Source organism: Stegostoma tigrinum, chromosome 38 (assembly GCF_030684315.1).
Source record: "Stegostoma tigrinum isolate sSteTig4 chromosome 38, sSteTig4.hap1, whole genome shotgun sequence".
NCBI classification, from domain to species: domain Eukaryota; kingdom Metazoa; phylum Chordata; class Chondrichthyes; order Orectolobiformes; family Stegostomatidae; genus Stegostoma; species Stegostoma tigrinum.
The window spans coordinates 1,839,659-1,866,532 of NC_081391.1; the positions used below are offsets into that span (position 1 = coordinate 1,839,659).

At 48.1% G+C, this 26,874-nt stretch overlaps 1 protein-coding gene across 2 annotated transcripts; it reads right to left on the bottom strand.

The window, feature by feature from the left end:
* Nucleotides 1-1,225: 1,225 nt before the first annotated feature.
* On the bottom strand, nucleotides 1,226-26,240 carry adsl (adenylosuccinate lyase). Of its 2 annotated transcripts, XM_059640523.1 has the most exons (14): nucleotides 26,067-26,240; nucleotides 17,388-17,591; nucleotides 16,854-16,898; nucleotides 16,677-16,756; nucleotides 14,031-14,202; nucleotides 11,145-11,191; nucleotides 10,841-10,931; nucleotides 10,301-10,370; nucleotides 8,621-8,768; nucleotides 7,763-7,853; nucleotides 7,273-7,362; nucleotides 6,602-6,778; nucleotides 6,142-6,267; nucleotides 1,226-1,818 (listed from the first exon to the last, which is right to left on the bottom strand). In XM_059640523.1, the coding sequence occupies exons 1-14, from the start codon at nucleotides 26,223-26,225 to the stop codon at nucleotides 1,732-1,734; spliced, it is 1,587 nt and encodes a 528-aa protein (XP_059496506.1). In that variant the 5' UTR covers nucleotides 26,226-26,240; the 3' UTR covers nucleotides 1,226-1,731. The 2 variants fall into 2 exon arrangements, with proteins under 2 accessions (XP_059496506.1, XP_059496507.1); XM_059640524.1 differs by lacking the exon at nucleotides 6,142-6,267 and having other exon boundaries at nucleotides 1,229-1,818.
* Between the last annotated feature and the right edge of the window lie 634 nt (nucleotides 26,241-26,874).

Sequence of the window (26,874 nt, forward strand, 5' to 3'; positions counted from 1 at the left end):
AGCCGGTTGTGAATGGCCGCCATCTTTAATGCTGGCAAATCGTGCTCAGTAGCTGTGCCTCAAACTTGCTGATTACCCATTTTATCTGAGATCCGACCCCAAACCTCTGTCAAACCCTCAATGTGAATCCAACACCAACTCCAACCCCATACGTGACAGTGACATCAACCCAGTTCCAGCTAAATTTGATCTGAAACCCAATGCAGCACCAGGCCTCAACACAATTTCATTCGGAAGCTGCACTGATGCTATTACCCAGCAGGGTAACGTTCCAGCAAACCAGCTCGGACAGCCAACCACTCTCAACAATTTCATTGTGGCCAATTCCACACACATCAAAACTTCAACCTATTTCCATCTTAATATTACGGCATTATGAACCGAGTTTCCATGCCTCAAATTCAGTCACAGTGCAGGTCAGGCATATATCAGTCCCAACTCAAAACATCAACTTTCCTGCCCCTCTGATGCTGCCTGGCCTGTTGTGTTCCTCCATATGTCTGTCTGCAGCATCTGCAGTTCTTAATATCTCACAGAAAAAGTGCAATTGGTTTAACCATTTAAACCAATGAGGGTAGGGCAGAGTGATCAAAGTCCCTCCTAGTTACCACAAAAAGCTTTAGGTGAACAAGATAGCAAGAATTGCAGGTGCTGGAGTCAGAGACAGCAGTGTGAAGCTGGAAGCATACAACAGTACTCTCCTCGACTGCTCCACACTCTTACTAATCTCTCCGAAGCCAGCATCTATCCCCGCAACCACAGAAGTGCTACATCAGCCCATATAACTCCCTCGTCACCTCCATTCAAGGCCCAAAACAAACCTTTCATATCAGATATTCCCCTCCCATGGCGACAAGTCCATCCTGGGCCTCCTCCAGTGTCACAATGACACCACTCAGAAACTTGAGGAGCAACACCTTATATTCTGTCTCAGGAGCCGCTGACCAATTCCCATCACTCCCTACCTGCACACACCTATCACCATCCCACCTATGATCCCCAGCCCCACTTCTCCTTTCCTCTCCCTATTTATTTCCCAGCTCCCTTACAGAAATGGGGGGGGGGGGGGGAAGAGAAGGGTCCTGACACAAAATGTCAACTTTCCTGCTCCTTATATGCAGCCTGGCCTGCTGTGTCCATCCAGCTCCACACATTGTTCTCTCAAGCTTCAGGTGAATTATGTTAGACGCACCATCATAATGAAACTCATTTTTAAATTCAAGCTGAAAATTTTTTTTATTCAAAAGCACAAGCCATTCTTTCAAGATGAGAATGACAAATCCCATACAAATAGAAGCCTTGAGCCCAGTCTCATGGGCACCGATGTTTGACTAACTCAATTGGAACAAAAATTATTTGAAAAATTTCATGATCTGACATGTGAATTGTAACAGGATAGCTCTGGGTCACATGATGATTGCTCCATGATTCCTGAGAGGGAGAATGTCTGCTGATGGCACCCCCCTCCCCCCGCCAACCACAAAGGAGCATGCATTGCTAACATACACAGCAGCACCCGTGCCAGACCAGCCAATGACATGCCAGCATTAATTAAAATCATTGTCAGAAACCAACAATCAATCAATAACTTAAAATTGAACAATCCAGATTTTGCTCCTCAGATCTAAGTCACAAATCTCACACACAGTTTCATGTCACAGGCTGGACATGCTAGAACCTGGGAGGTATTCTGATTAATTTTCAGCACTCATCACTCTGGTTCACAGTTTCTCAGAGGTCCAACTCAACCTTCACTTCCATTTGACCAGCATAACGGATCAAGAGTGGCTGAACCTCCTGCTCCAGGAATCTGGTGACCTTTCAAAGAGAGAGGACGAAGAAAAATCAAATTAACACCAAGCTACTACCGAGAAATAAAAGCAAAATACTGTGATTTCATTTCAGATTTCCAGAATCCAAAGTGCTGGAAGTAATCAAGCCAACTTCTACTGAGCCAGAGAAGCCACGTTGGACTCGAAAGACTCACTTTGCTTCTCTCCCCATCAGATGCTGCTGAACTGCTGAGGTTTTCCAGCAGTTTCCATTCTTAAAGGAGTTTGACATTGAAGATAGTTGAGGAAAAATGGCAGGTATTTAAAATTAAATATTTCAGGCTCACAATGTTCCAGTGAGGAAGAAAGATATTAATAAGGGAAGCAGCAAACCATTGTTAACCAGGGCAATTAATGTTAGCAACTAATTAAAAGAAAAAATACAACTCGGGAGAGATTAGTGGTAAAACAGATGATTAGGAAAGTTTGAAAAACCAACTAAAACACCCAAAGGAGACAACAAACTTTGAGTGAAAATTTGCCAGACAGAAAGCAAAAACTTTTATATATTTAAAGAGGCCAAAGTCAACACAGGCCCCTCAGAGAACAAGGCTGCGGAAATAATAATGGGGGAAACTAGGAAATGACAGGTGAGTTGAATAAATACTTTGCATCAATCAAATGGCAGAAGACTTTAATAGCTTCCAAAAATAATCAAGGGCAAAAAGGGAACAGCAAATAAACATAATAAATATCACTGGAGAAAAAGTACTAGGGAATCGAACAAGGCTAAAGTATGATAAGTTCACTTGAATCTGATGAGATGCAAACTAGGATTATTAGAGTAGATTCCCTACAGTGTGGAAACAGGTCATTCGCCCCTTGAAGCATCCCACCCAGACCCGTTCCCAACAACCCCCACACCCCTGAAAACTACAGGCAATTTAGCATGGCCAATCCACCGAGCCTGCACATCTTTGGACTGTGGGAGGAAACAGGAGGAAACCCACACAGACACAGGGAAAATGTGCAAACTCCACACAGTCGCCCAAGGCTGGAATCAAATCTGGATCCCTGGAGCGGAGGTGCTGCAGTGCTAACCACTGAGCCACCGTGCCACCCAATTAAGATATTTAAAAAACGTAGATTCTCAAAACGTTCAGGAGAATTAGAAAATGGCCAATGTAACAATCTGGCTTATAAAGGGAAGGAATCAAAGAAGGTCACTAAACAGAGATAATGGGAACTGCAGATGCCGGAGAATCCAAGACAACAAAGTGTGAAGCTGGATGAACACAGCAGGTCAAGCAGCTTCCCAGGAGCACAAAAGCTGACATTTCAGGCCTAGACCCTTCAGAGAGGGTTCTGGAATAAATAGGGAGAGAGGGGAAGGTGGACCGAAGATGGAGAGAAAAGATGATAGTTGGAGAGTAGAGCATAGGTGGGGAGGTAGGGAGGGGATAGGTCAGTCCAGGGAAGACGGACAGGTCAAGGAGGTGGGATGAGGTAGAGGTAGGAAATGGAGGTGCGGCTTGAGGTGGGAGGAAGGGACGGGTGAGAGGAAGAACAGGTTAGGGAGGCAGAGACAGGCTGGGCTGGTTTTGGGATGCAGAGGGGGGAGGAGATGAGCTGGGCTGGTGCCACAAGGATGTCACCCGAAGGTTGCAGGAACAGCAACTCATATTCCGCTTGGGAACCCTGCAGCCCAATGGTATCAATGTGGACTTCACCAGCTTCAAAATCTCCCCTTCCCCACCGCATCCCAAAACCAGCCCAGTTCGTCCCCACCCCCCACTGCATCCCAAAACCAGCCCAGCCTGTCTCTGCCTCCCTAACCTGTTCTTCCTCTCACCCATTCCTTCCTCCCACCTCAAGCCGCACCTCCATTTCCTACCTACGAACCTCATCCCACCTCCTTGACCTGTCCGTCTTCCCTGGACTGACCTATCCCCTCCCTACCTCCCCACCTATACTCTCCTCTCTACCTATCTTGTTTTCTCTCCATCTTCGGTCCACCTCCCCCTCTCCCTATTTATTACAGTTCCCTCACCCCATCCCCCTCTCTGGAGGGTGGTCTAGGCCCGACACGTCAGCTTTTGTGCTCCTGAGATGCTGCTTGGCCTGCTGTGTTCATCCAGCTCCACACTTTGTCGTCAAGGTAACTAAACTGTGACTGGTAAAATGTTGAGTCTATTACAAAGGATTTAATAGTAAAGCATTTAGAAATACATAATACAACTAAGCAGTCAGCAATGCTTCCTGAAGGAGAAATCATGCCATTAGGAATCTGTGAGAAGGTTACAAACAGGATGGGTGAAGGAGAAGCATTGAATGCAATACATTTGGATTTCCAAGTGGCACTTGAATTGGTACCATACATTAGGCTAATTAACTACAGCTCATCGTATTACAGGTAGGATTTAGCGTGGATAGCGAGTTGGCTGAAAGAGGGCATTTTCAGGTTGGTGATCTGCAACTAGTGGAGTGACACAGCGATTACTTCAGCAACCACAATTTATTTAAAATATATATCAGTGACCAGGATGAGGAATGTGAACATATGGAAACTTGGCATCAGAATGGCACAAAACAAAAGATGGGGAGACAAGTGCTGAGAATGACAGTCTTCAAATGGAAGAGATGTGGTGGGCCAAAATATGGCAGATGGAATATATAATATGGAAAATGAGACATTTCGCATTTCAGCAGAATAAAGAGGAACTGGATATTATTTAAATGGAGAAAAACTGCAGAAAGCTAAAGAGGAGGAAACTGGAAGTCCCCATGCATAAGTCACAAGAAGTTAGCACCTAAGTTCAGCACATAAGGCAAATTAAATATTTTTTATTTCAAACAGAACACACTATAAAGATAGGAAAGCCCTGCTATAACTTCACAAGGCACTAGTCAAGACTACAGCTAGAATACTGAACAGTTTTAGCTCCTTTATGTAAATACAGATATACCAGCATTCGACTCAGTCCAAAAGAAGGTTCACAAGCTCGATCCCAGGTACGGAGTCTTCTACGAAGAGGTGAAGTAGATTGGGCCTGTACTCATTGGAGTTTAGAAAAACGAGGGGCAACCTTATTGGAACAGAAGTTTATTAGGAGACTTGACAGTAGAAATAGGGGTTGCTTCCCTTGGAGTGTGTGTCTAGGACAGGATGGCTTAATCTCAATTCCTTCTCTCAGAGTGGTGAATGTAAGGAATTCCTTACAGAAGGCTGTTGAGGCTGGGTCATTAAGTATATTCAAGGTTGAGAGAGACAATATTTTTAATCAGGAAGGGAATTAAGGGCAAAAACAAAGTGGCTGGAAAAGCTCAGCAGGTCTGGCAGCATCTGTGAAAGTAAAAACAGAGTTAATGTTACGGGTCCGGTGACCCTTCATCAGAACTCAGAGAATCAAGCATTACAGCAAAAAGATGGGAAAGTGGAGTTGAGGATGATCAGATCAGCCATGATCTCACTGAACACAGAACATAGAACAATACAGCACAGAACAGGCCCTTCGGCCCTCGATGTTGCACCGACCTGTGAACTAATCTAAGCCCACTCCCCTACACTATCCCATCATCATCCATATGCTTATTCCAAGGACTGTCTAAATGCCCTGAATGTGGCTGAGTTAACTACATTGGCAGGCAGGGCATTCCACGCCCTTACCACTGAGTAAAGAACCTGCCTCTGACATCTGTCTTAAATCTATCACCCCTCAATTTGTAGCTATGCCCCCTTGTACAAGCTGAAATCATCATCCTCAGAAAAAGACTCTCACTGTCCACCCTAACTAATCCTCTGATCATCTTGTATGTTTTTATTAAATCCCCTCTTTGCCTTCTTCTCTCCAACGAGAACAGACCCAAGTCGCTCAGCCTTTCCTCAAGACCTTCACTCCAGGCCAGGCAACATCCTGGTAAATCTCCTCTGCACCTTTTCCAACGCTTCCACATCCTTCCTGTAATGGGGTGACCGGAACTGTACGCAATATTCCAAGTGAGGCCGCACTAGCGTTTTGTACAGCTGCAGCATGCCATCACGGCTCCAAACTCAATCCCTCTACTAATAAAACCTAACACACTGTAAGCCATCTTAACAGCACTATCAACCTGGGTGGCAACTTTCAGGGATCTATGTACATGGACACCAAGATCCCTCTGCACACCCACACTACCAAGAATCTTTCCATTGACCCAGTATTTTGCTTTCGTTTATTCTTCCCAAAGTGAATCACCTCACATTTATCTGCATTCAACTCCATTTGCCACCTTTCAGCCCAATCCTGCAGTTTATCAAAGCCTCCCTGCAACATTCTTCCACATTGTCCACCACTCCACCGACTTTAGTGACATCTGCAAACTTACTCACCCATCCACCTATGCCTGCGTCCAAGTCATTTATAAAAATGACAAACAGCAGCGGTCCCAAAACAGATCCTTGTGAATGGTGGAGGGAACTCAATGGGTTGAATAAAAACCAAAAGAACTGCGGATACTGCAAATCAGGAACAAAAACAGAAGTTGCTAGAAAAGCTCACTAGGTCTGGCAGCATCTGTGAAGGAGAAAATCAGTTAATGTTGTGGGTCCGGTTGAGCTTTCCCAGCAGCTTCTGTTTTTGTTGTCAATGGATTGAATGCCTGTTTCTACTCCTTTGTCTTCTTCCAATTCAGTCAATGCACAGGGATTCAGATCCATGTTGTTGAAGAAACTACCCTCTCCAGCCAATGAAAGAGGCGAGGGCAGAATATCCCACCATGATGGATCAGGGTTGTGGGGGCCAGCTGGGACCATGGACAGTGTTGTGGATGACTCCACATCCTGCTCTCACCTGCTGGGGGGCACGCCCGATGAAGGACTTGGGGTCAAGCAGTGTCTCAAGCTGCCCATGGATCGGGCTGAAATAACCGTCCTCCTGAATTCTGCAGATCAGATCATTGTCACCTCCCTCCTGTTTAACCACAGCAGCTGCCTGCTGGGAAAGGACACGGATTCGCTCGTGACAATCCTGGAGAAGATGGAAAGGAAGCAACTCAAATCAGGAGCATTACCACAAGTGTCACACAAGAAAAGCCAGAGATGGGGAGGCAGTAAAGTCTTTTAAACTAAATCCCAACTCGGTTCAAGCCCCAAAACACTACAACGTGAATTTGCATTAAACATTCAGAATGGTTCCATACATTCAAACCTATTGGTTCAGTGTCTCCTGCAGATCCTTCAACCAGCAGGCAGCTCAGGCTAAAACAGCTAATTATGCTGATTCTATAAATTTTACTTTTTTTTTACAAAGTTAAAACTCAAGTAGATTTATTTTTAATTCTCAAACGTTCAATGAGAATTTGAAATCTGTCCTTCTTGAACTGAAGTCTTAGTCGAGATAAAGTGCACAATTTATTTTGAACTAAAACTGATATAACCCAGTCTCTCACCGTTCTGACCCGAGTACGGAGATATGATCTGTTTTGCTGCGCCCCCTCACTCCAGGCACAGGGGAACACTGACCTGTCTGTTTCCTCCGGCTTTTACCATTGCCATAATGACGTTTTCTGTTGCCATGAACGGAAGCTCATAGCGAATGTGCCGCTCAATCACCTGGAAGAGAGCGTAATAGATCAGTGAATGCACAGCAACAATGAGCAAGACCAGGCAGGAAAATTGGGAAGCAAACATTCTGAGCAAGACTGCTTCAGACCCCACCCATCACTGCACAACCCAGATACTCCGAGAATATGCCCTCTCTGCGGACCCTTATGCCTCCCCCAAATACACATGGTATCCTGATCGAGTAGATGCAGCATTAAGCAGGCACTAATGAGGACTGTTCCCCACTCTCAGACTTACACCTACCAAGTTCGAAGCCCTATAACAAATTACAAATCAATAATTCACAGAGCAATGCTGGTTAATTTCAGCCCAGCCAGAGCTGACAGAAAGGAAAGAGCTCCCTACATTCCCATTCAGCTCTGTAAATACATCAAATGCAGCAGCCTACCTTTGGGTAAACGACCAGCCCTTCAGTGATGTTCTGTAGAGTGCTCAGAATAATGTCTGCAGTTAGAAACGACTCCGCTAAACAGATACGTCTGAACAGAAGGGAGTGACAGCAACAGCAGCAGACAGAGAGAGAGGGGGCAAGAATGTGAATGGCAAACAGCAAGAGTGGGGGTGAGGGGCGAAAGGCCACAAGGCAAAGAAGAAAGCAAGTAACAGAAGGAAGGCAGATATTAAAACAGAGAGAGAGATGGGGAAATGATTAACCAGCATTCCAACAATACTCAGTTCTACTCAGCATCATATTGACATTAGACACAGCAGTACAACATCTAAAAGGAAACACAGCAATCTCTACAGCCCTGAGGAATGGCTGGAGAGTATGGCTTGCTGTTTCAATTCATGCCTGGGCTACTTTGACTTCTTTATTCAGCACCTTGGGGGCCAGTGCCAATGACAGGAGCTGGCCTTTACTGGCAGCTCAGCATTGGCTGGACAAACTGTCACATCAGAGACACTGGCCATTCCTCACCATTTGTGCAATCTATTCAATTTGGAGCCATCACGTCTCAGACAGTATATAGGCAGACTCATCCACACAGCAGAAACCGGGAGAGGATAAGCCAGAGGGGCACTGTTCACGTAACCCAGTGAGGACAAAACCAATGGTAGGGATCAGGAAACTCAAACACACAGCCCATGAATAAACGATCCCAGCGACTAATTTACCAAAAGGGACAAATTTGGAGGGAGAGGGACGTTTGTACTTTGGAGGAGACTCTCAGCCTCTCCTTCAAATTGCTCAGTGTTTTTCTGTGAAGTGCTGAACTAATCTGATCTTAAGATGCAGCAAGGTTACCTGTTGGCACTATCATCTAGAGTCCGTTCAAACCACTGTACAGCTGCTGTCTGCAGAGGGTCCAGCATCAGTGTCATGAGGTGGCGAGCCAGACTGCAGCAACGTTCACTGCGCATTGGATTCCTCTTATAAGGCATTGCACTGGATCCTGTCAACAAGCAACACACTGACAGAATGAATGGTTATCCACAAACTGCCCAAATGCCCGCCATCATCCATAAGCCGGACTCTGACATTCCCCGTTACCCAGACAAACCAAACACCACCAGAAAGTACTTCAACACAGCACCTCCCCATCCGGAGAGACCACTCTCTCCGTGACTCCCTTGTTCGCTCCACACTGCCCTCCAACCCCACCACACCCGGCACCTTCCCCTGCAACCGCAGGAAGTGCTAAACCTGTCCCCACACCTCCTCCCTCACCCCCATCCCAGGCCCCAAGATGACATTCCACATTAAGCAGAGGTTCACCTGCACATCTGCCAATGTGGTATACTGCATCCACTGTACCCGGTGCGGCTTCCTCTACATTGGGGAAACCAAGCGGAGGCTTGGGGACCACTTTGCAGAACACCTCCGCTCAGTTCGCAACAAACAACTGCACCTCCCAGTCGCAAACCATTTCCACTCCCCCTCCCATTCTTTAGATGACATGTCCATCATGGGCCTCCTGCAGTGCCACAATGATGCCACCTGAAGGTTGCAGGAACAGCAACTCATATTCCGCTTGGGAACCCTGCAGCCCAATGGTATCAATGTGGACTTCACCAGCTTCAAAATCTCCCCTTCCCCCACCGCATCCCAAAACCAGCCCAGTTCTTCCCCCCCCCGCCACTGCCCCACACAACCAGCCCAGCTCTTCCCCTCCACCCACTGCATCCCAAAACCAGTCCAACCTGTCTCTGCCTCCCTAACCTGTTCTTCCTCTCACACATCCCTTCCTCCCACCCCAAACCACACCTCCATTTCCTACCTACTAACCTCATCCCACCTCCTTGACCTGTCCGCCTTCCCTGGACTGATCTATCCCCTCCCTACCTCCCCACCTATACTCTCCTCCCCACCTATCTTCTTTTCTCTCCATCTTCGGTCCGCCTCCCCCTCTCTCCCTATTTATTCCAGAACCCTCACCCCATCCCCCTCTCTGATGAAGGGTCTAGGCCCGAAACGTCAGCTTTTGTGCTCCTGAGATGCTGCTGGGCCTGCTGTGTTCATCCAGCCTCACATTTTATTACCTCCCCATCCTCACTGGTTTCCTCCACCACACTCCTTTGTGATCCTACTCAACAGTGTTCACATCTCACTGCAGATTCACCATAACTCTCAGCACGAGGGGAGAGGGGGGTTGTGTATGGGGTGTAAATGGTGCAGATTTGCCATTGCCCAGTTCTGGTGGTGCCAGCATGGACAGAGTGAGTTAGGGCCAGGACTCCACTAATCTTATACCCAAGCACACATCACCACTCGGCCACACATCCTGTAACAATCTTGACTGACTTCCCATCAGTCTAATAGTGCTGAGGTATTGGAGCTCAGGAGATTTGGATGTGAACCTGGGTTATCAAACCAAGACTCCCTATAATACCAGAACACGCCCTACCAACAGCTTACAGCAAAAACATTTCCACACGAAACCACAATACTGCAGAAACTACTCCTCCTGTCCCAAACAAGACTCACCAATCTGATCTTTCTCAAAGGGCTCCTCAACCTCCTTCAGATTTGCCAGAAGACGGATATCCGTACAGATCTGAAAGAAACATCGGGTTAGATTGTGCTCCCACGGGTTGATGCTTCCTGGGCCAAGGTAGCACAAACCAGACAAAACACAGGCCTTGAACAAAATTTTTGGAGGGGTCCAGGCACGAAACATCAGCTTTCCTGCTCCTGACACTACTTGGCCTGCTGTGTTCATCCAGCTCTATATCTTCGTTATCTCAAGATTCACCAGCATCTGCAGGTCCTACTGTCTCTAAAACACAGGCCCTTGTTCACCACTCAATCACAATGGCCAGGCAGAATCCATCACCTCCACCACCTCCAAGACGACACCAGGCATCCCCTCCGCCATTGCAAGCTTGGCGACCCAGGCAAACCCCTTCCCCGCGTGGCCAGGCAGCAAACCCCCCCAACCAGCAAGCGGACATAGAGGGATAATTTCATTCAGGTTGGACAGCCACACAGACTCCTATGGACGCACACAGCCAGTCCTTTCCTCACCTTGTGAACAGTCGCCCCAAGACTCGAAAGCACGGCCAGTGTATCAATATCCACTTTCCGACTGTATGTCTGTCCAGTCACCAGGTACATCCTGAAGGAAACAAAGTAAAATGTCTGAACATAAATCCCAGTTCTACCAACCCTCCAATCAGTAAGAGTGGACAAAGGCTTTAGAACAGAGGACCAGCTACACTCTCGCTAATATCATGTGGGATTTGTATGGAGCAAGGTGGGGGTGGGTACTTGGACTTGGACAGTAGGCTTCCCACAAGGACACTGAATACTTTCAGTGCTAATAACTCACTGTTTAAATCCTGCCATCTCAGTCACCAACCGATCAAGCTCTTCAACCTAAAAGAGACAAAACCACAGACGGCATGAGAATATCAGAGTGGGTGAGAAAAATACAAATTAGGAGACGGCTTCTGCTAGTTAGCAAGATCATGGCTGACAGGATTCTGGCCTTGACCTACTTTCCTGCCTGCCCCAGTAATACTTAGAATCTCGACTATGTCTCCTAGTTTGAGGCCCACCTACAAAGGGAAATATTCTCCCAGTATCTAAGCCGTTTAGTCCCTTCAGGATCACTCATTCTCCAACAAGATCACCTCGAATTCTAAACTGCAATGGACAGACCGAACCTGTCCAACATTTCAGCGTAAGATGCCCTCATCCCAGTACTCAGCTGGCCAAATCTTCACTTAAGGAATATAATTAGCAATTCTAAGGAGATAATAACTGCTCATTCTACTCCAGATGTGGTGTCATCAACACCCTGAACAGCTGCAATAAAAAAGCCCTCTCTAATATTCCACTTACCTGACAATAAATGCCAACATTCCATTTGCCTCCCCGATCATCCACATTCTAACTTTATGTGATTCATGTATCAGAAACCCCTGATCTCTCCCTGTCTCAGAATTAAATCTCACCATTTTTTAAAAAAAACCTATTTTTCTGTTCTTCCCGACAAAGTGGACAAGTTCACATTTTTCCACATTGCCTTCTTATATGCCCGCTTTCCACAACTTAAGTTTTTGTCTGTCTTGGTGTCATCAGCAAATTTAGCAACTATACTTCTGGTCCTTTCATTTATGTCACTGATAAGATTGTAAACAGTCGAGGACCTAGCCCTGATCTTCACAGCATTCCACTTGTTGATTTCTTGCCAACCAAAAAAGGATCTAATTATGCCTACTCTCTTTCGTGTTACCCAAACAATTCTCTACCCACATTAATATGTTGCCACCCACATGAGTATAGTTATCATTGATGTGGCATCTTTTTAAATGCCTTCTGAAATCAAAGTACACCACAGCAGGTTTCCCCCTATCCACATTGTTGCTTACTTCCCTCAATGAACATTAATCAAATTGACTTTCACAAAACCATGTTGACTCTGCCTGATTTTCTCAGGCAACTGCTACAACCTCAATAAAATATTTGAGCAACTTCCTCATAAGAGCCATCTACTTTGTAGTTTCCCATTTTCTGCCTCCATCCTTTCTTGAATAGGAGACTCACATCTGCTATTTTCCAATGAGGTGGAATATTTTCAAAATGTAGGGAATTTTAGAAAATTAAAATCCACTATCTCAACAGTCACTTCTTTTAAAACTCTGTGATGAAGCCCTTTAATGCTGGAGATTGGTCAGCAATTTTTTTCTCTCCATTTCCACCCCAGTCCTCATTCTATAATTTCTGGAACTTATTTGTATCTTACAGTATAGGCAGGTACAAATTATCTATTCAACTCATCCATCATTTCCTTCTATTCCATTAGTGTCTAGGAAATCACTATCTGGTCAGGATCAATGGTCAGTTTGTAAAATCTGCAGAAATGTTTATTTGGCTTTCATATTTCCAGTTAGCTTTCTCCTGTACTCAAATCTGAGGTTTTAGATATTCTTTGCTGTTCTTCATATCCTATTCAGTCTAACTTGCTACTAATCTTTGTGCAACAACATACTTTTCAACTTGATACGATATGAAACTTACTTCGGTAATCACAGCTAGGGGGCCCTTCCCCCAATGTCTCTCACTGGAATGTATCTTTGCCAAGTACCATCTCATTAAATGCCTACCACTGCTTCTCTTGGCCAATGCCTTAATGCAGTGTTTCCCCCAACCCACTGTGGCCCCATTTCGAGGTTTGGAAATCATGTTCCCTCAGTAAGAATGAGGTTGGAGGCACAGGGTGCAGATCTGAAAGAGTGGGAGCCTGTGGCACAGCCAATATAACTCGCTCAGAGCTCTATGATAGCCACTGCTTTTGTGCCCTCCCCTGCAAAAGAACAAAGCAGAAACTGAGCTGAACCAGGTCTGTGCACTAATTAGAGGTAGATGCCTGGGTAATGGGGATGATGTGTGCAGCAAGCAATGCTAAGAGTGTCTAGCGTAACAAATCTGTATTGTAGGGATATGGTCAGTAAAACATAGAAATTACAAGGCGAGTTGTAACGAAGCATTGAGAACTATACAAATACTGAACTTCAGTTGAGAGAAATGGCAGATGCAACATTTGGATAGGAACTGCAAGGACTAGGGACTGCAACGGTTCTCAGGTCCAGAACCTCAAGGTAGTGTTCTAGGAACATATGGTAAGATCTCAATTCACATCTGGAATTGAAATGTTGCCTCACGACAATTCTGGATCCACTGTTCATTGCTGCAATAACCCACCTGGTTCAATAAATCCCTCAAGTGAGCGAAATCTGCCATCCTTAATCTGATCTGGCCTATTTGCGATTTCAGACCCACAACAATGCAGGCTCTTAACCCCCTTCTGAAATGTCCTAGTGAGCCATTCTGATCAAAGGCAATTTGGATTGGGCAATAAATACTGTGCCAGCCAGTGACATCATGAACAAACCAAAACTAAATGAGAGAATCTGGACCAGAAACCGAAGAGCCTAGGAGACAAACACTCACATTGTCAAACAGTCACAGCTTAGTAAGAGCAGATGAAAATGCAAATATCATTTATAGAGGAAAAGTATTCAAAGTAGAGAAATTACTTTAAGTTTTTAAACTGAGTCAACCAAGTCCGGGTTGTACTGTCTCGGGCTCTGGGCAGTCTTTCAGGACTAGATGGCTCAGCATTTCTGTCATTATAACTGATGCTCTGCCACGATTATGCTGCCACTGCAGTTGACAATCTCTCCTTGCCCAAATTGTTAGTGTCACTTACCTTTCTGTGGTCTCCCTCAAAGAGCTGGAGGAAACTGGCCTGAGTCCCTGTTGTTCCCTTCACTCCTCGGAATCGCAGTTCATCACGGGCACGCTCCAGATTTCTCAGGTCCATACACAGATCCTGCAGCCAAAGGCAGCAGCGCTTCCCAACGGTGGTCAACTGTGCAGGCCTGCCCAATCACAGCACAGAATTCACTTAACAAGCAAATCACAAACAAGGACTAATTGTTACTTAGAAAGACAGATTAATTAAGGATAGTCAGTTTGGTTTTGTTCAGGGAAGGCGGTGTCTTACCAATTTAACTGATTTTTTTCCTTTGAGGAAATAAGAATAGGATTAATGAGGGTGGTGCTGCTGATGTGGTCTACATGGATTTTAGTCAGGCATCTGACAAAGTCCCACAGGGCAAACTGGTCAGAAAAATTAAGGCCCCTGGAATACAAAGCAACTTGTTGAGATGGATACAAAATCAGCTCAGTGCTGCAAAGTTGGCACATGTAAAATTGTAAAATGGGGGAAAGCATTGCATGGTCCCTTTAAAAGTTGATGTTTTATTGGTGTTTAGAGTTAAAATGAATGTCTAAACAGCAGCTTAAAGGTGCAGGTGCACAGAGTGCCCGAGTTGAAACATTTTGCATTGAACAGACAAGCAGCATTTTTTACCAAGACACGTCTTTCTAAATTTAGCCAATCAATTCAAACCAAGCCTTTAGATACTATAAATCTACCAAATTTAAAATCCGATGGTGCTGACGATCTAGAAACTAATCATATTTTAAGAAAATGCGCAGGCCAACAAGGATATCAAAAAGGGCATCTGGAAATTCAGAGAGCCAAATACCAGCTAAGGGATAACTTTTAGCTCTCAGAGAAAGCATCATCTAATTAATCAAGGGTATCACAGCATTTTTAGTTGAGTTCTCACAGAATAAAAGCGAGAAAAACATTGCTGACAGTAGAATTAGCAGAAGAAATGCATTTGTGGCATAAGATCAACAGAAGAAAGACTGGAGAAGAAGCAGAAAAGGAACAGTCTGCATGAACTTGGAGGGATTAATTTTTAAATTTATTGCTGTCTTATTAATTAGGTTTATATAAGTGGGACTTTTATTTCATTTGAACAGTATTCCAGAAAACTTTTGTTCAGTTACAGAATAGTTAGGGGGTGGGGGTATTGTTTGTTTAGTTAGTAGTGCTATTAATTTCTTCACCGTTTAGGTTAAACAAACAAAAGTAACAAGCAACATTTTAAAGTGACTATCAGGAATTTTATTTCATTTAACCTCCCCTCCTCCATAAGAGTTTAACGGATTAGGCGAGGTGACGCAAGCTTCGGGCTTCTTTGTTAGAAGGGGACCTCTACTCCCGCCACGACAGATTGAGGGCTTCTGTTTGGATTTTAATTATCAGACCGGTTCAACCTCCCGTTCCTATCAACAGTAATAGGAAACAATGTTTTAATGTGCTCTACCACAGGGCTCAGTATTGGGTCCCTTGCTGTTTGTATTTTATACTTCAATGACTTAGATTTAAATGTGGCAATTTGCAGATGACACAAAATGTTCATGTAGTTGATACTAAAGAGGATGTTGTTGGCTGCAGCAGGACATCAAAAGGTTTGGTTGAGTGAGTTGGAAAGTGATAAATATAATTCAATGTGGAGACGTGGGATGGCAAACAAAGCAACAGAAAATATAATAAGTGAAATTCGCTGCCTGCTTGGTGGTCAAGTTTGCACCCTCAATTCTGTTAAAAATGTGCCAGATCCAATACCGAGGCACTGGAACATGCGAGGTTATGGACCAGGTGCTGCAAGGAGGGGTTGGAATGGTCATCTAGCTTTTTAAGATTTTCTTCAACAAAGGACTGAATGGCCTCTTTCTGTGCCGTACATTTACTATAGTTCAATGGGTAATTTCACTGTGAGCTAGAGCTCCACTTCAAGGCCCACTCCAGGACTTGGCGTCCAAACAATGTGTGCTCATAACACAGAAAAACAGGTCAAGGACCAACCTGTGAATCTTTCCCATAGGCCTGATGACAGGCTGTAAAATGGGAGAGTCTTTTCATCAGCCACCCTGCAGGAGGAAATGGCAAACCTCTGCAGTCCACAAAAACTAAACTGGGAGAAGTTACTCAAGTAGAAACAGACAGGAGTACGATCTTTTCGGACAGTTTTTTTAAGCCAGTATGTGGTAGGCCCTACAAGAAAGAAAGCTGCACCATTCGCCCCATTGAGTCTGCACCAACTCTCCAAAGACCATCACACCCAGACCCAGCCTGCCCATCCCTGGACACTATTGGGGAACCAAGCACAGTCAATCCACCTAACCTGCACATCTTTGGAACACTGTCCTGTATCATAATGCAACAACTAAGCTGGAAGAAACTGCAGCTCATCGAGACTGGCTACCACACAGAGGTGGTGGTAGTTGGTTTGGGGGTGGGGGGGGGATGGGTGGGGAAGAGGCGGCAGCAGCAACGGTCGTGTATGGGTTAGAGGAAGGAGTGCGAGAGACAGAGCACATAAATTTGGGGTCAGTCAGCATTTGACAGACTCCAGGGTGTGACTCCTTTACTTGGAGTGCACTTAACAGTAATGGAAGATGGTGGGGGACGCATCTCTTGTGCACAGCCACTTACTGGTAGTGGGTGAAGCCGAGGGTCGGCAGGTCAGCATATTTCTGTGCAAAGTCTGCCAGGCGGTTGATGACTCGAGCCAACTGCAGCAGAGGGAATAAGAGAGAGCCTGTCAAAACATCTCTAGGACAGAAAGCAAATAAATTGCAACCGTCAGAGCGCCCACACACACACGCTCACCTTCGGCAGGAGGATGTCAAAACCATCACGAAGGACAATAAGATCCTAAGAGAAGAGGGAAATCATTAATACAGAAGTAATCAAAAGTAAAGTGGCTTCGGGACAGCATCAGTTTCATCCCTCTCCCTGACACTGCAAAACTGAACCAGACTGATCAAAAGTTTGTAGGGTTTTAAACAAGGTTTCATGCAGACCTAGCTTCAACTTCATACCAATGCCCTATCTGCCCTGCTTCTACTTATCTGCTGAAACCCTTACAACTTTGAGGCAAAGCAACTCCAACGCACTACTGACCAGGCTCTTATCTCCCACCCTCCACAATGTCAAACATGACTAAAGTTCCAGTTTCAACTAACTTGAACCAACACCTACTTTGGTTCCTCAATGTACAAAATTTGGGTGCAAAATCATCATCAGGCTTTTAAAACCCTTTCATGGCATGGTTGACGGGGACAGTGTGGAGAGTTTTACTCTGTATCTATCCCCATACTGCTTGAAGGAACATTAGTCCAGCGATCACGAATGCTGTCATACCGTGTTGTCCCCAACGTAGCAGGAGGTGGCACCAAGGTGTATGATGGCAGCAGCATTCGGACAGCAATGCGCAAACGTGTGTACATGGGCCATGACATCATGGCGAAGCTTCTTCTCTTCCTCAGCAGCCATCTTGAAGTCGATGTTTGAGAGATTTGACTCCATCTCCTGGAGTTGCTCATCTGAGATTGGTAATCCCAACTTCTGCAGAGAGAGATGGAAGATCTGGAGTGATCCCCACAGCAGCAAGCAGAAGCAATGTTACTCCACTCACCCACCACACTCAATCATCCCCAACTGGAATTGGCCCCCACCATTCACCACACACAATCCACAATCACACCCCCTCCTCATACAACACATCAAATCAAGAGCCATTGCTCTGAATCTAATCGCATGCTGTACCAGGCCTGGGGTCAGTAAATGTGGAGCTGGAAAAACACAGGTCAGGCAGCAAGCAAGGAGCAGAAAGGTCAATGTTTTGGGCTGAAACCTTTCATTTGGACTTTTTTTGGTGGGGGGGGGGTGCGAGGAAGCAATGAACAAAGGGAAGGGTAGGTGAGATGGAGATGGGTGGACGTAGATTAGGGATTTTCTGGTTGATCAGTGGGAAGGATGGAGCGGAAAGGTTGGGAGAGAAGAAATTTTGAAGCTGGTCAAGTCAATGTTCAGGGGTAGTACAGAAAAAGCTTTAATTTCAGGTTTTAAAAAAAGAAACAGTACAGTAAGCTTTACTCTGGACATAACTCCATGCTGTACCAGGTCTGGGAGTACTTGAAAGTGAGAAGGGTACAGCAGTGTGTTGAATAGATAGCATTAACTCACCAGTGTGGCAAAAATGACACTGTGCGACAAGAACAGACTCGTATAGAAACACCTTACACACACAAAAGCAGGCAAATAAATTCCTTTTATATAAAAGTATTGAACAAACAGTTACCATCATTCAGCAGCTATGGATACAAAGCAACCAACCAACGCTTTCCATACTTTATTATCCCATTTCCCAGCAAATGTAGAAAATTAAAGCGGGTACACCATGGAAACAAGCGCAAAACTACTCAGCAAGTCTGACAACATCTGCAAAGAGAGAATCAATGATTATGTTTCACACTCCAGATGATGCTGAGTGTTTCCAGCACTTTTTCGTTTTTAATTGATTTCCAGAAGCGCTTTGGAAAAGTGCTTTGTAATAAGGGACAAATAAGGTCAGAGAATGTAGAATCAGGAGAGAGGAGGCAGTTCTGATGAAAAATCATGAATCTGAATCATTAACTAGATTTTCTGTCCACAGTACCAGACCTCAATATTTCCAGCATTCACCATGTTATTTTCAGATTCCAGTGTTCGTTTTGGACAAGCAACAGAATGGGTCCTGAAGAGTCGTTTGACTCAAAACGTTCCTCTATTTCTCCCTCTACACAGATACCATCCAACCTGCTGTGTTTCTCCAGCAAGCCCTGTTTTTAATTTCAGATTTCCCACACCCACAGTTTTGTGCTTTTGGACAAGCACAGAATCGATTGTTGGATAGCTTCAGGACAGAAAAGTGACTTGGAGGAAACAGTAACTATTCAGAAGATGGGAAGTGAAGTCCTACAAAGCATCTGTTCAAGAACTGCTGATCTCAATTTATATTAACCATTGGGTCATGAAATCAAAAATAAATTCTAAACTTGCAGGCAACACCAAATTTAGTTTGGAGAAGGGGGTCACTGATTTTAAAAACTGTGTTGTCACACCTCCCTGGGATACCAGGCAGGAAATCAAGCCCTGGTATTCCCAAAGTCATGAAAATTAAAAGATTTTATCAAAGTATGTAAATTTCCCCAAATTTACCCACTTTTTAAAATACTTAGTTTAGAATGAATACAATGCAGAAGGAGACCATTTAGCCCATCAAATCTACTCCAACTCAACAGCATGCCATCCAGACACACCCCCTCCCCCTCATTCTATCTTTGTAACCCTACATTTCCAATGGCTAATCCAACTGGCCTGCACATCCCTGGGCACTGCAGGGAAATTCAGCTTGGCTAATCCACCTCAGCAGCACATCTTCAGAGTGCAAGAGAAAACCAACACACTGGCAGAAACCCACACAGACACAAGGGAGAACGTGCAAACTATACAAACAGTAGTCACCCAAGGCTGGAACTGAACCTGGTTCCCTGGCACAGCAAGAGTGCTTTCTCTTTCCCTCTTCATTTGTGGCATGTGGTTGTTACCAACCGGTCAGTATTTCTTGGCCATCCCTAGTTACCCCCGGAGGTGGTGGTGGTTAGCTGCCTTCTTGAACTACTGCAGACCACCTACTGTGGGTTGACCTGCAATGTCATTAGTGAGGGAATTCTGACCCAGTGACAGTGAAGGAATGATGATACAATGATGATATATTTCCAAGTCAGGGTGATGAGTGGCTGCTGCTCGACCTTCTAGATGGAAATGGTCATGGGTTTGGAAGGTGCTGTCTAAGGATCTATAAGATCTACTGCCAATCAGGCAGGCTGCTTTGTCCTGGACGGTATCAAGCTTCTTGGTTGTTGTTGAGGCTGTACTCATCCAGGCAAGTGGGGAGTATTCTATCACACTCCCGACTTGTGCCTTATAAATGACAGTCATGCTTTGAGGAGTCAGATGAGTTACTCTTCGCAGCATTCCTAGCTGCTGACCTGCTGTCATAGACAGTGTTTATGTGGTGAGTCCAGTTGAGTTTCTGGTCAATGATAACCCTCAGGATGTTGATAGTGGGGGATTCAGTGATGGTAACACCATTGAGTGTCAAGGGGTGGTGGTTAGATTGTCTTTTTTGATAGTGGTCATAACCTGGCATTTGAGAGGCATGACTTGTCAGCCCAAGCCTGGACATCATTTCCCCCCCCAGATCTTGTTGCATTTGAACACAGACTGCTTCAGTATCTGAAGAGTTATGAATGCACAACGTTCACCAATCATCAGCGAACGTACTCACTTCTGACCTTATGATGGAGGGAAGGTCATGGATCGAGCAGCTGAAGACGGTCGGGCCGAGGCACTACCCTGAGGAACTCCAGCAGAGATGTCCTGGAGCGGAGTTGATTGATGCCCAAACAACCATGACCATCTTCTTATATGACAGGTATGACTCTAACCACCAGAGAGATTGCCCCGATACCCATGGATTCCAGTCTTGCCAGGGCTCCTTGATGCCACACTCAATCAAATGCAGCCTTGATGTCAAGGGTTGTCACTCTCACCTCACCTCACCTCTGGAATTCAGCTGTTTTGTCCATGTGTGAACAAAGGCTAGAATGAGCTCAAGGGCTAAGTGGCCCCGGCAGAACACAAACTGGGCATTACTGAGCAGGTCACTTGATAGCACTGTTGATGACATCTTCCATCACTTTGATGATCGAGAGGAGACTGATAGGGTAGTAAATGGTCAGGTTGGATTTGTCCTGCTTTTTGTGTACAGGACGTACTTGGGCATTTTTCTACATTGGCAGACAGGTACCACTGTTGTAGCTGTACTGGAACAGCTTGGCTACAGAAACAGCAAGCTCTGGAGCAAAAGTCTTCAGTACTATTGCCAGAATGTTGTGAGGGTCTGTAGTCTGTGCAATATCCAGTGTTGCCAACCATTTTTTTGATATTGTGTGGGGTGAACAGATGTCACTGAAGACTGGTATCTGTAATGCTGGGGATCACTGGAGGCCAAGATGGATCATCCACTCGACACTTCTGGCTGAAGATCGCTACAAAAGCTTCAGCCTTATCTTTTGCACTGAAGTGCTGAGTCATTCTATCATTGAGAATGGGGATATTTGGGGAGCCTCCTCCTCCAGAGAGATGTTTAATTGTCCACCACCGTTCACAACTGGATATGGCAGGGCTGCAGAGCTTAGATCTGATCCATTGATTGTGGGATCACTTAGTTCTGTCTATCACTTGATGCCTTCACTGTTTGTAGTGCAAGTAGTCCCATTTGATGGCTTTGCCAGGTTGATACTTCAGCTTCAGGTATGCCTGGTGCTGCTCCTGGCATGCCATCCTGCACTCTCCTCTGAACCAGGGTTGATCCCCTGGCTTGATGGTAATAGCTGAGTGGGAGATATGCTGGGCCATGAAGTTACTGATTAAGCTGCAGTATAATTCTGTGGCTGTTCATGGCCCACAGTACATGATGGATGCCCAGTTGCGTTGCTAGATCTGTTCTAAGTCTATTCCGTTTAATATGGAAATAGTGTCACACAACACGATGGAGGTTGTTCTCAATGTGAAGGCGGGACCTGGTCTCCACAAGGACCATGCAATGGTCACTCTTACCAATACTGTCATGGACGGGCACAAGTGCAGCTGGCAGATGAGGTCAAGTATGTTTTTCCCTCCAGTTGGTTCTCTCACCACTTGCTACAGACCCAGTCTAGCATCTATTTTCCTTTAGGACACGACCAGCTCACTCAGTAGTGCTTGTGCCCATGCCATCCTAAGTGCTTCCTCTAAGTGTTGCTTGTCACAGAGGAGTACTGATTCATCAGCTGAGGGAGGGAAGTATGTGGTAATCAGCAGGAAGGTTCTTGCCCGTGTTTAACCGAAAGCCATGAGACTTTGTGGGATCCAGGGTCAATATTCAGGACTTAGTAGTGAATGGTACAACTGAGTGGCTTGCTAGGCCATCTCAGAGGGCAATCGAGAGTCAACCACATTGCAATGGGTCTGAAGTCACAGGCAGGCGAGACCAGATGAGGGTGGCAGACTTTGTTCCCTGAAGGACATTAGTAACCAGTAAGCCACCATGTCAGCCTATGTTAATACAAAGCACACACCAGGTTTCTGTAATGAACAAGAACGAACTTAGTTGCAATAATTGATTCACAGGTAAATAATTATGAACTGTCAACATGTAACTCTGCTAGCTTAACTCTAACTCACTTACAAACTCCCCCTACACGCCAATGCTGACAGCTTGATTTTTTTAAAAAGTTCAGCAGCCCTTGGCACAACAAGGTTTTGTTTCCCATTTCTGCGGACAATCAAAAAAAATACAGCAAATGTAAATAACGGTCTTTACACGGACACAGAGAGAATGCAGGGTGTTCCCACTGCTTATGGGTAAGAGCTGAGGATTGGACTTCATTGTGATTATCAGGAATTTGGAAGAAACATCTCAACCTGAGATTGAAGGGAATGTGGGAGTCAATCCCATAGGGAAGAGTTTAGGTTTAAGTGAAAGGTGGGCAGGGTGAAGGAGAAAGGAATGGTCATATTGATGAGAAGAGACTTAGTTAATTGAAAAAGCACCAGTATGGACAGATTAGTTTGAATTTGCAGCATGTGCACCCCAAATCTCCTGTGAACTTGTGACTCTGCTTTGTACAGTGAATAACAGCGCTTCCAGTCAGCCCAGTAGCTGAGTTAGTCCAAACATCACAGCATGATCATTACACTGGAACAAAATGACAAAAGCACAACACAAGGAGGACATTCAGATGCTAAGGAAAAACACATGTACTATGTGGAGCGAGACGGGGTGGGGGGGGGCGCGAGCGAGAGAGGCGGGGGGGTGGAAAAGAGTGCGAGGCCTGGGGGGGGGAGGGAAAGAGTGTGGGGCTTGGGGGGGGGGGGGAGAAAGAGAGTGTGAGGCTGGGGGGGGGGGGGAGAAAGAGAGTGTGAGGCTTGGGGGGGGGGGGAGAAAGAGAGTGTGAGGCTTGGGGGGGGCGGAGAAAGAGAGTGTGAGGCTTGGGGGGGGGAAAGAGTGAGAGGCTTGGGGGGGGGGGGAAGAGTGAGAGGCTTGGGGGGGGGGGGAAGAGTGAGAGGCTTGGGGGGGGGGGAAGAGTGAGAGGCTTGGGGGGGGGGGGAAGAGTGAGAGGCTTGGGGGGGGGGAAGAGTGAGAGGCTTGGGGGGGGGGGGAGAGTGAGAGGCTTGGGGGGGGGGGGGGAGTGAGAGGCTTGGGGGGGGGGGGGAGAGTGAGAGGCTTGGGGGGGGGGGGAGAGTGTGAGGCTTGGGGGGGGGGGGAGAGTGTGAGGCTGGGGGGGGGGGGAGAGTGTGAGGCTTGGGGGGGGGGGAGAGTGAGGGGCTTGGGGGGGGGGGAGAAAGAGAGTGTGAGGCTTGGGGGGGGGGGAAAGAGTGAGAGGCTTGGGGGGGGGGGGGGAGAGTGAGAGGCTTGGGGGGGGGGAGAGTGAGAGGCTTGGGGGGGGGGGGGAGAGTGAGAGGCTTGGGGGGGGGGGGAGAGTGAGAGGCTTGGGGGGGGGAGAGAGTGTGAGGCTTGGGGGGGGGAGAGAGTGTGAGGCTTGGGGGGGGGAGAGAGAGTGTGAGGCTTGGGGGGGGGGGAGAGAGTGTGAGGCTTGGGGGGGGGGAGAGAGTGTGAGGCTTGGGGGGGGGGAAAAGAGTGAGGGGCTTGGGGGGGGGGGGGAGAAAGAGAGTGTGAGGCTTGGGGGGGGGAAAAAAGAGTGTGAGGCTTGGGGGGGGGAAAGAGTGTGAGGCTTGGGGGGAGGGGAAAAGAGTGAGGGGCTTGGGGGGAGGGGGAGAAAGAGTGAGAGGCTTGGGGGGGGGAGAAAGAGTGTGAGGCTTGGGGGGGGGGGAGAAAGAGTGTGAGGCTTGGGGGGGGGGGAGAAAGAGTGTGAGGCTTGGGGGGGGGGAGAAAGAGTGTGAGGCTTGGGGGGGGGGAGAAAGAGTGTGAGGCTTGGGGGGGGAAGAGTGTGAGGCTTGGGGGGGGGGGAAAAAGAGTGTGAGGCTTGGGGGGGGGGGAAAAAAGAGTGTGAGGCTTGGGGGGGGGGGAAAAAAAGAGTGTGAGGCTTGGGGGGGGAAAGTGTGAGGCTTGGGGGGGGGAAAGAGTGTGAGGCTTGGGGGGGGGGGAAGAGTGTGAGACTTGGGGGGGGGGGGGAAGAGTGTGAGGCTTGGGGGGGGGGGAGAAAGAGTGTGAGGCTTGGGGGGGGGAGAAAAAAGAGTGTGAGGCTTGGGGGGGGGGGGAAGAGTGTGAGGCTTGGGGGGGGGGGGGAAGAGTGTGAGGCTTGGGGGGGGGGGAAGAGTGTGAGGCTTGGGGGGGGAGAAAAAAAGAGTGTGAGGCTTGGGGGGGGGGGAAGAGTGTGAGGCTTGGGGGGGGAAAAAAAAGAGTGTGAGGCTTGGGGGGGGGGAAGAGTGAGAGGCTTGGGGGGGGGGGGAAGAGTGTGAGGCTTGGGGGGGGGGGAAGAGTGTGAGGCTTGGGGGGGGGGGAAGAGTGTGAGGCTTGGGGGGGGGGGAAGAGTGTGAGGCTTGGGGGGGGGGAAGAGTGTGAGGCTGGGGGGGGAAGAGTGTGAGGCTTGGGGGGGGGGGAGAAGAGTGTGAGGCTTGGGGGGGGGGGGAGAAGAGTGTGAGGCTTGGGGGGGGGGGAGAAGAGTGTGAGGCTTGGGGGGGGGGGGAGAAGAGTGTGAGGCTTGGGGGGGGAGAAGAGTGTGAGGCTTGGGGGGGGGGGAAGAGTGTGAGGCTTGGGGGGGGAAGAGTGTGAGGCTTGGGGGGGGGGGGGAGAAGAGTGTGAGGCTTGGGGGGGGGGGGAGAAGAGTGTGAGGCTTGGGGGGGGGGGGAGAAGAGTGTGAGGCTTGGGGGGGGAGAAGAGTGTGAGGCTTGGGGGGGGGGAAGAGTGTGAGGCTTGGGGGGGGGGAAGAGTGTGAGGCTTGGGTGGGGGTGGAAGAGTGTGAGGCTTGGGGGGGGGGAAGAGTGTGAGGCTTGGGGGGGGGGAAGAGTGTGAGGCTTGGGGGGGGGGAAGAGTGTGAGGCTTGGGGGGGGGGAAGAGTGTGAGGCTTGGGGGGGGCGGGGAGAAGAGTGTGAGGCTTGGGGGGGGCGGGGAGAAGAGTGTGAGGCTTGGGGGGGGCGGGGAGAAGAGTGTGAGGCTTGGGGGGGGCGGGGAGAAGAGTGTGAGGCTTGGGGGGGGGGTGGAAGAGTGTGAGGCCTGGGGGGGGGGGGGGGGGGAAGAGTGAGAGGCTTGGGGGGGGGGGGGGAAGAGTGAGAGGCTTGGGGGGGGGGGGGAAAGAGTGAGAGGCTTGGGGGGGGAAAGAGTGTGAGGCTTGGGGGGGGGGGAAGAGTGTGAGGCTTGGGGGGGGGGGAAGAGTGTGAGGCTTGGGGGGGGGGGAAGAGTGTGAGGCTTGGGGGGGGGGGGAAGAGTGTGAGGCTTGGGGGGGGGGGGAAGAGTGTGAGGCTTGGGGGGGGGGGGAAAGAGTGAGAGGCTTGGGGGGGGGGGGGGAAAGAGTGAGAGGCTTGGGGGGGGGGGGAAAGAGTGTGAGGCTTGGGGGGGGGGGAAGAGTGTGAGGCTTGGGGGGGGGAAGAGTGTGAGGCTTGGGGGGGGGGGGGAAGAGTGTGAGGCTTGGGGGGGGGGAAGAGTGTGAGGCTTGGGGGGGGGGGGGAAGAGTGTGAGGCTTGGGGGGGGGGGGGAGAAAGAGTGTGAGGCTTGGGGGGGGGGGAGAAAGAGTGTGAGGCTTGGGGGGGGGGGAGAAAAAAGAGTGTGAGGCTTGGGGGGGGGGGAAGAGTGTGAGGCTTGGGGGGGGGGGGGAAGAGTGTGAGGCTTGGGGGGGGGGGAAGAGTGTGAGGCTTGGGGGGGGGGGGAAGAGTGTGAGGCTTGGGGGGGAGAAAAAAAGAGTGTGAGGCTTGGGGGGGGGGAAGAGTGTGAGGCTTGGGGGGGGGGGGGGAGAGTGTGAGGCTTGGGGGGGGAAGAGGAAGTAACCCTCTTACCTTCTCTGCTGTCGCTAGGTAAAGCCAGAGCCGGCGCCACGTGGTGAATTTCTTGGCCTCGCTGAAGTTGAACGCCATCTCCAGGGATGAGTAGCGGCTGACCAATGGTGAACGGTACCGCCCGAGACCACCGTCCCCACAGCTATCCCCCGCCGCCATTTCCAACACTAATGGTATGTGATACCAAGCCCCACCCCCGCCGGGCACATGTCCAATCGCAGCACCGCTGGAAGGCACGTGATGCCACAGCCCGCCCGTGTCGACCCAACAGCAGCGCCGTTCAGCACCACGTGATGTTCGATATTCGACCCGATGGCCTTGGCAACAAGTAAACAACCATTGGCTGTCGTAGATCCCGCCCCTTCCCACCAGCCAATCAGAACGCTAAGCATTTTAGTTTATGTACCGCCTGCCTTATTCACAATTGTAGACCGTTTGATATATCGGAATGTCTTCTCAACTCCCGGGCTCTTACCGTCTTCTTCAGACGAGACCCACGAACTCATTCACCTCCATCCGAAGGGGAAAAGGGCCTCAGCATTCCATCAATTTAAAGGATTTTCGAATATCCTTCTACCTTTAAGGCACGTTTAACTCATCACCAACATGTCTTCTGATACTTGCCAAGCTGTAACTGGAGCTCCAAAACAGCTGGAGTCAGTAAATATATGTCCTTGCTGCTTTTTACGCGAGTAGGGTCAAGTATATACACATGGAATAAAAGGTTTCAGAGACAGTAGGAACTGCAGATGCTGGAGACTCTGAGATAACGGTGTGTAGAGCTGGATGAACACAGCAGGCCAAGCTG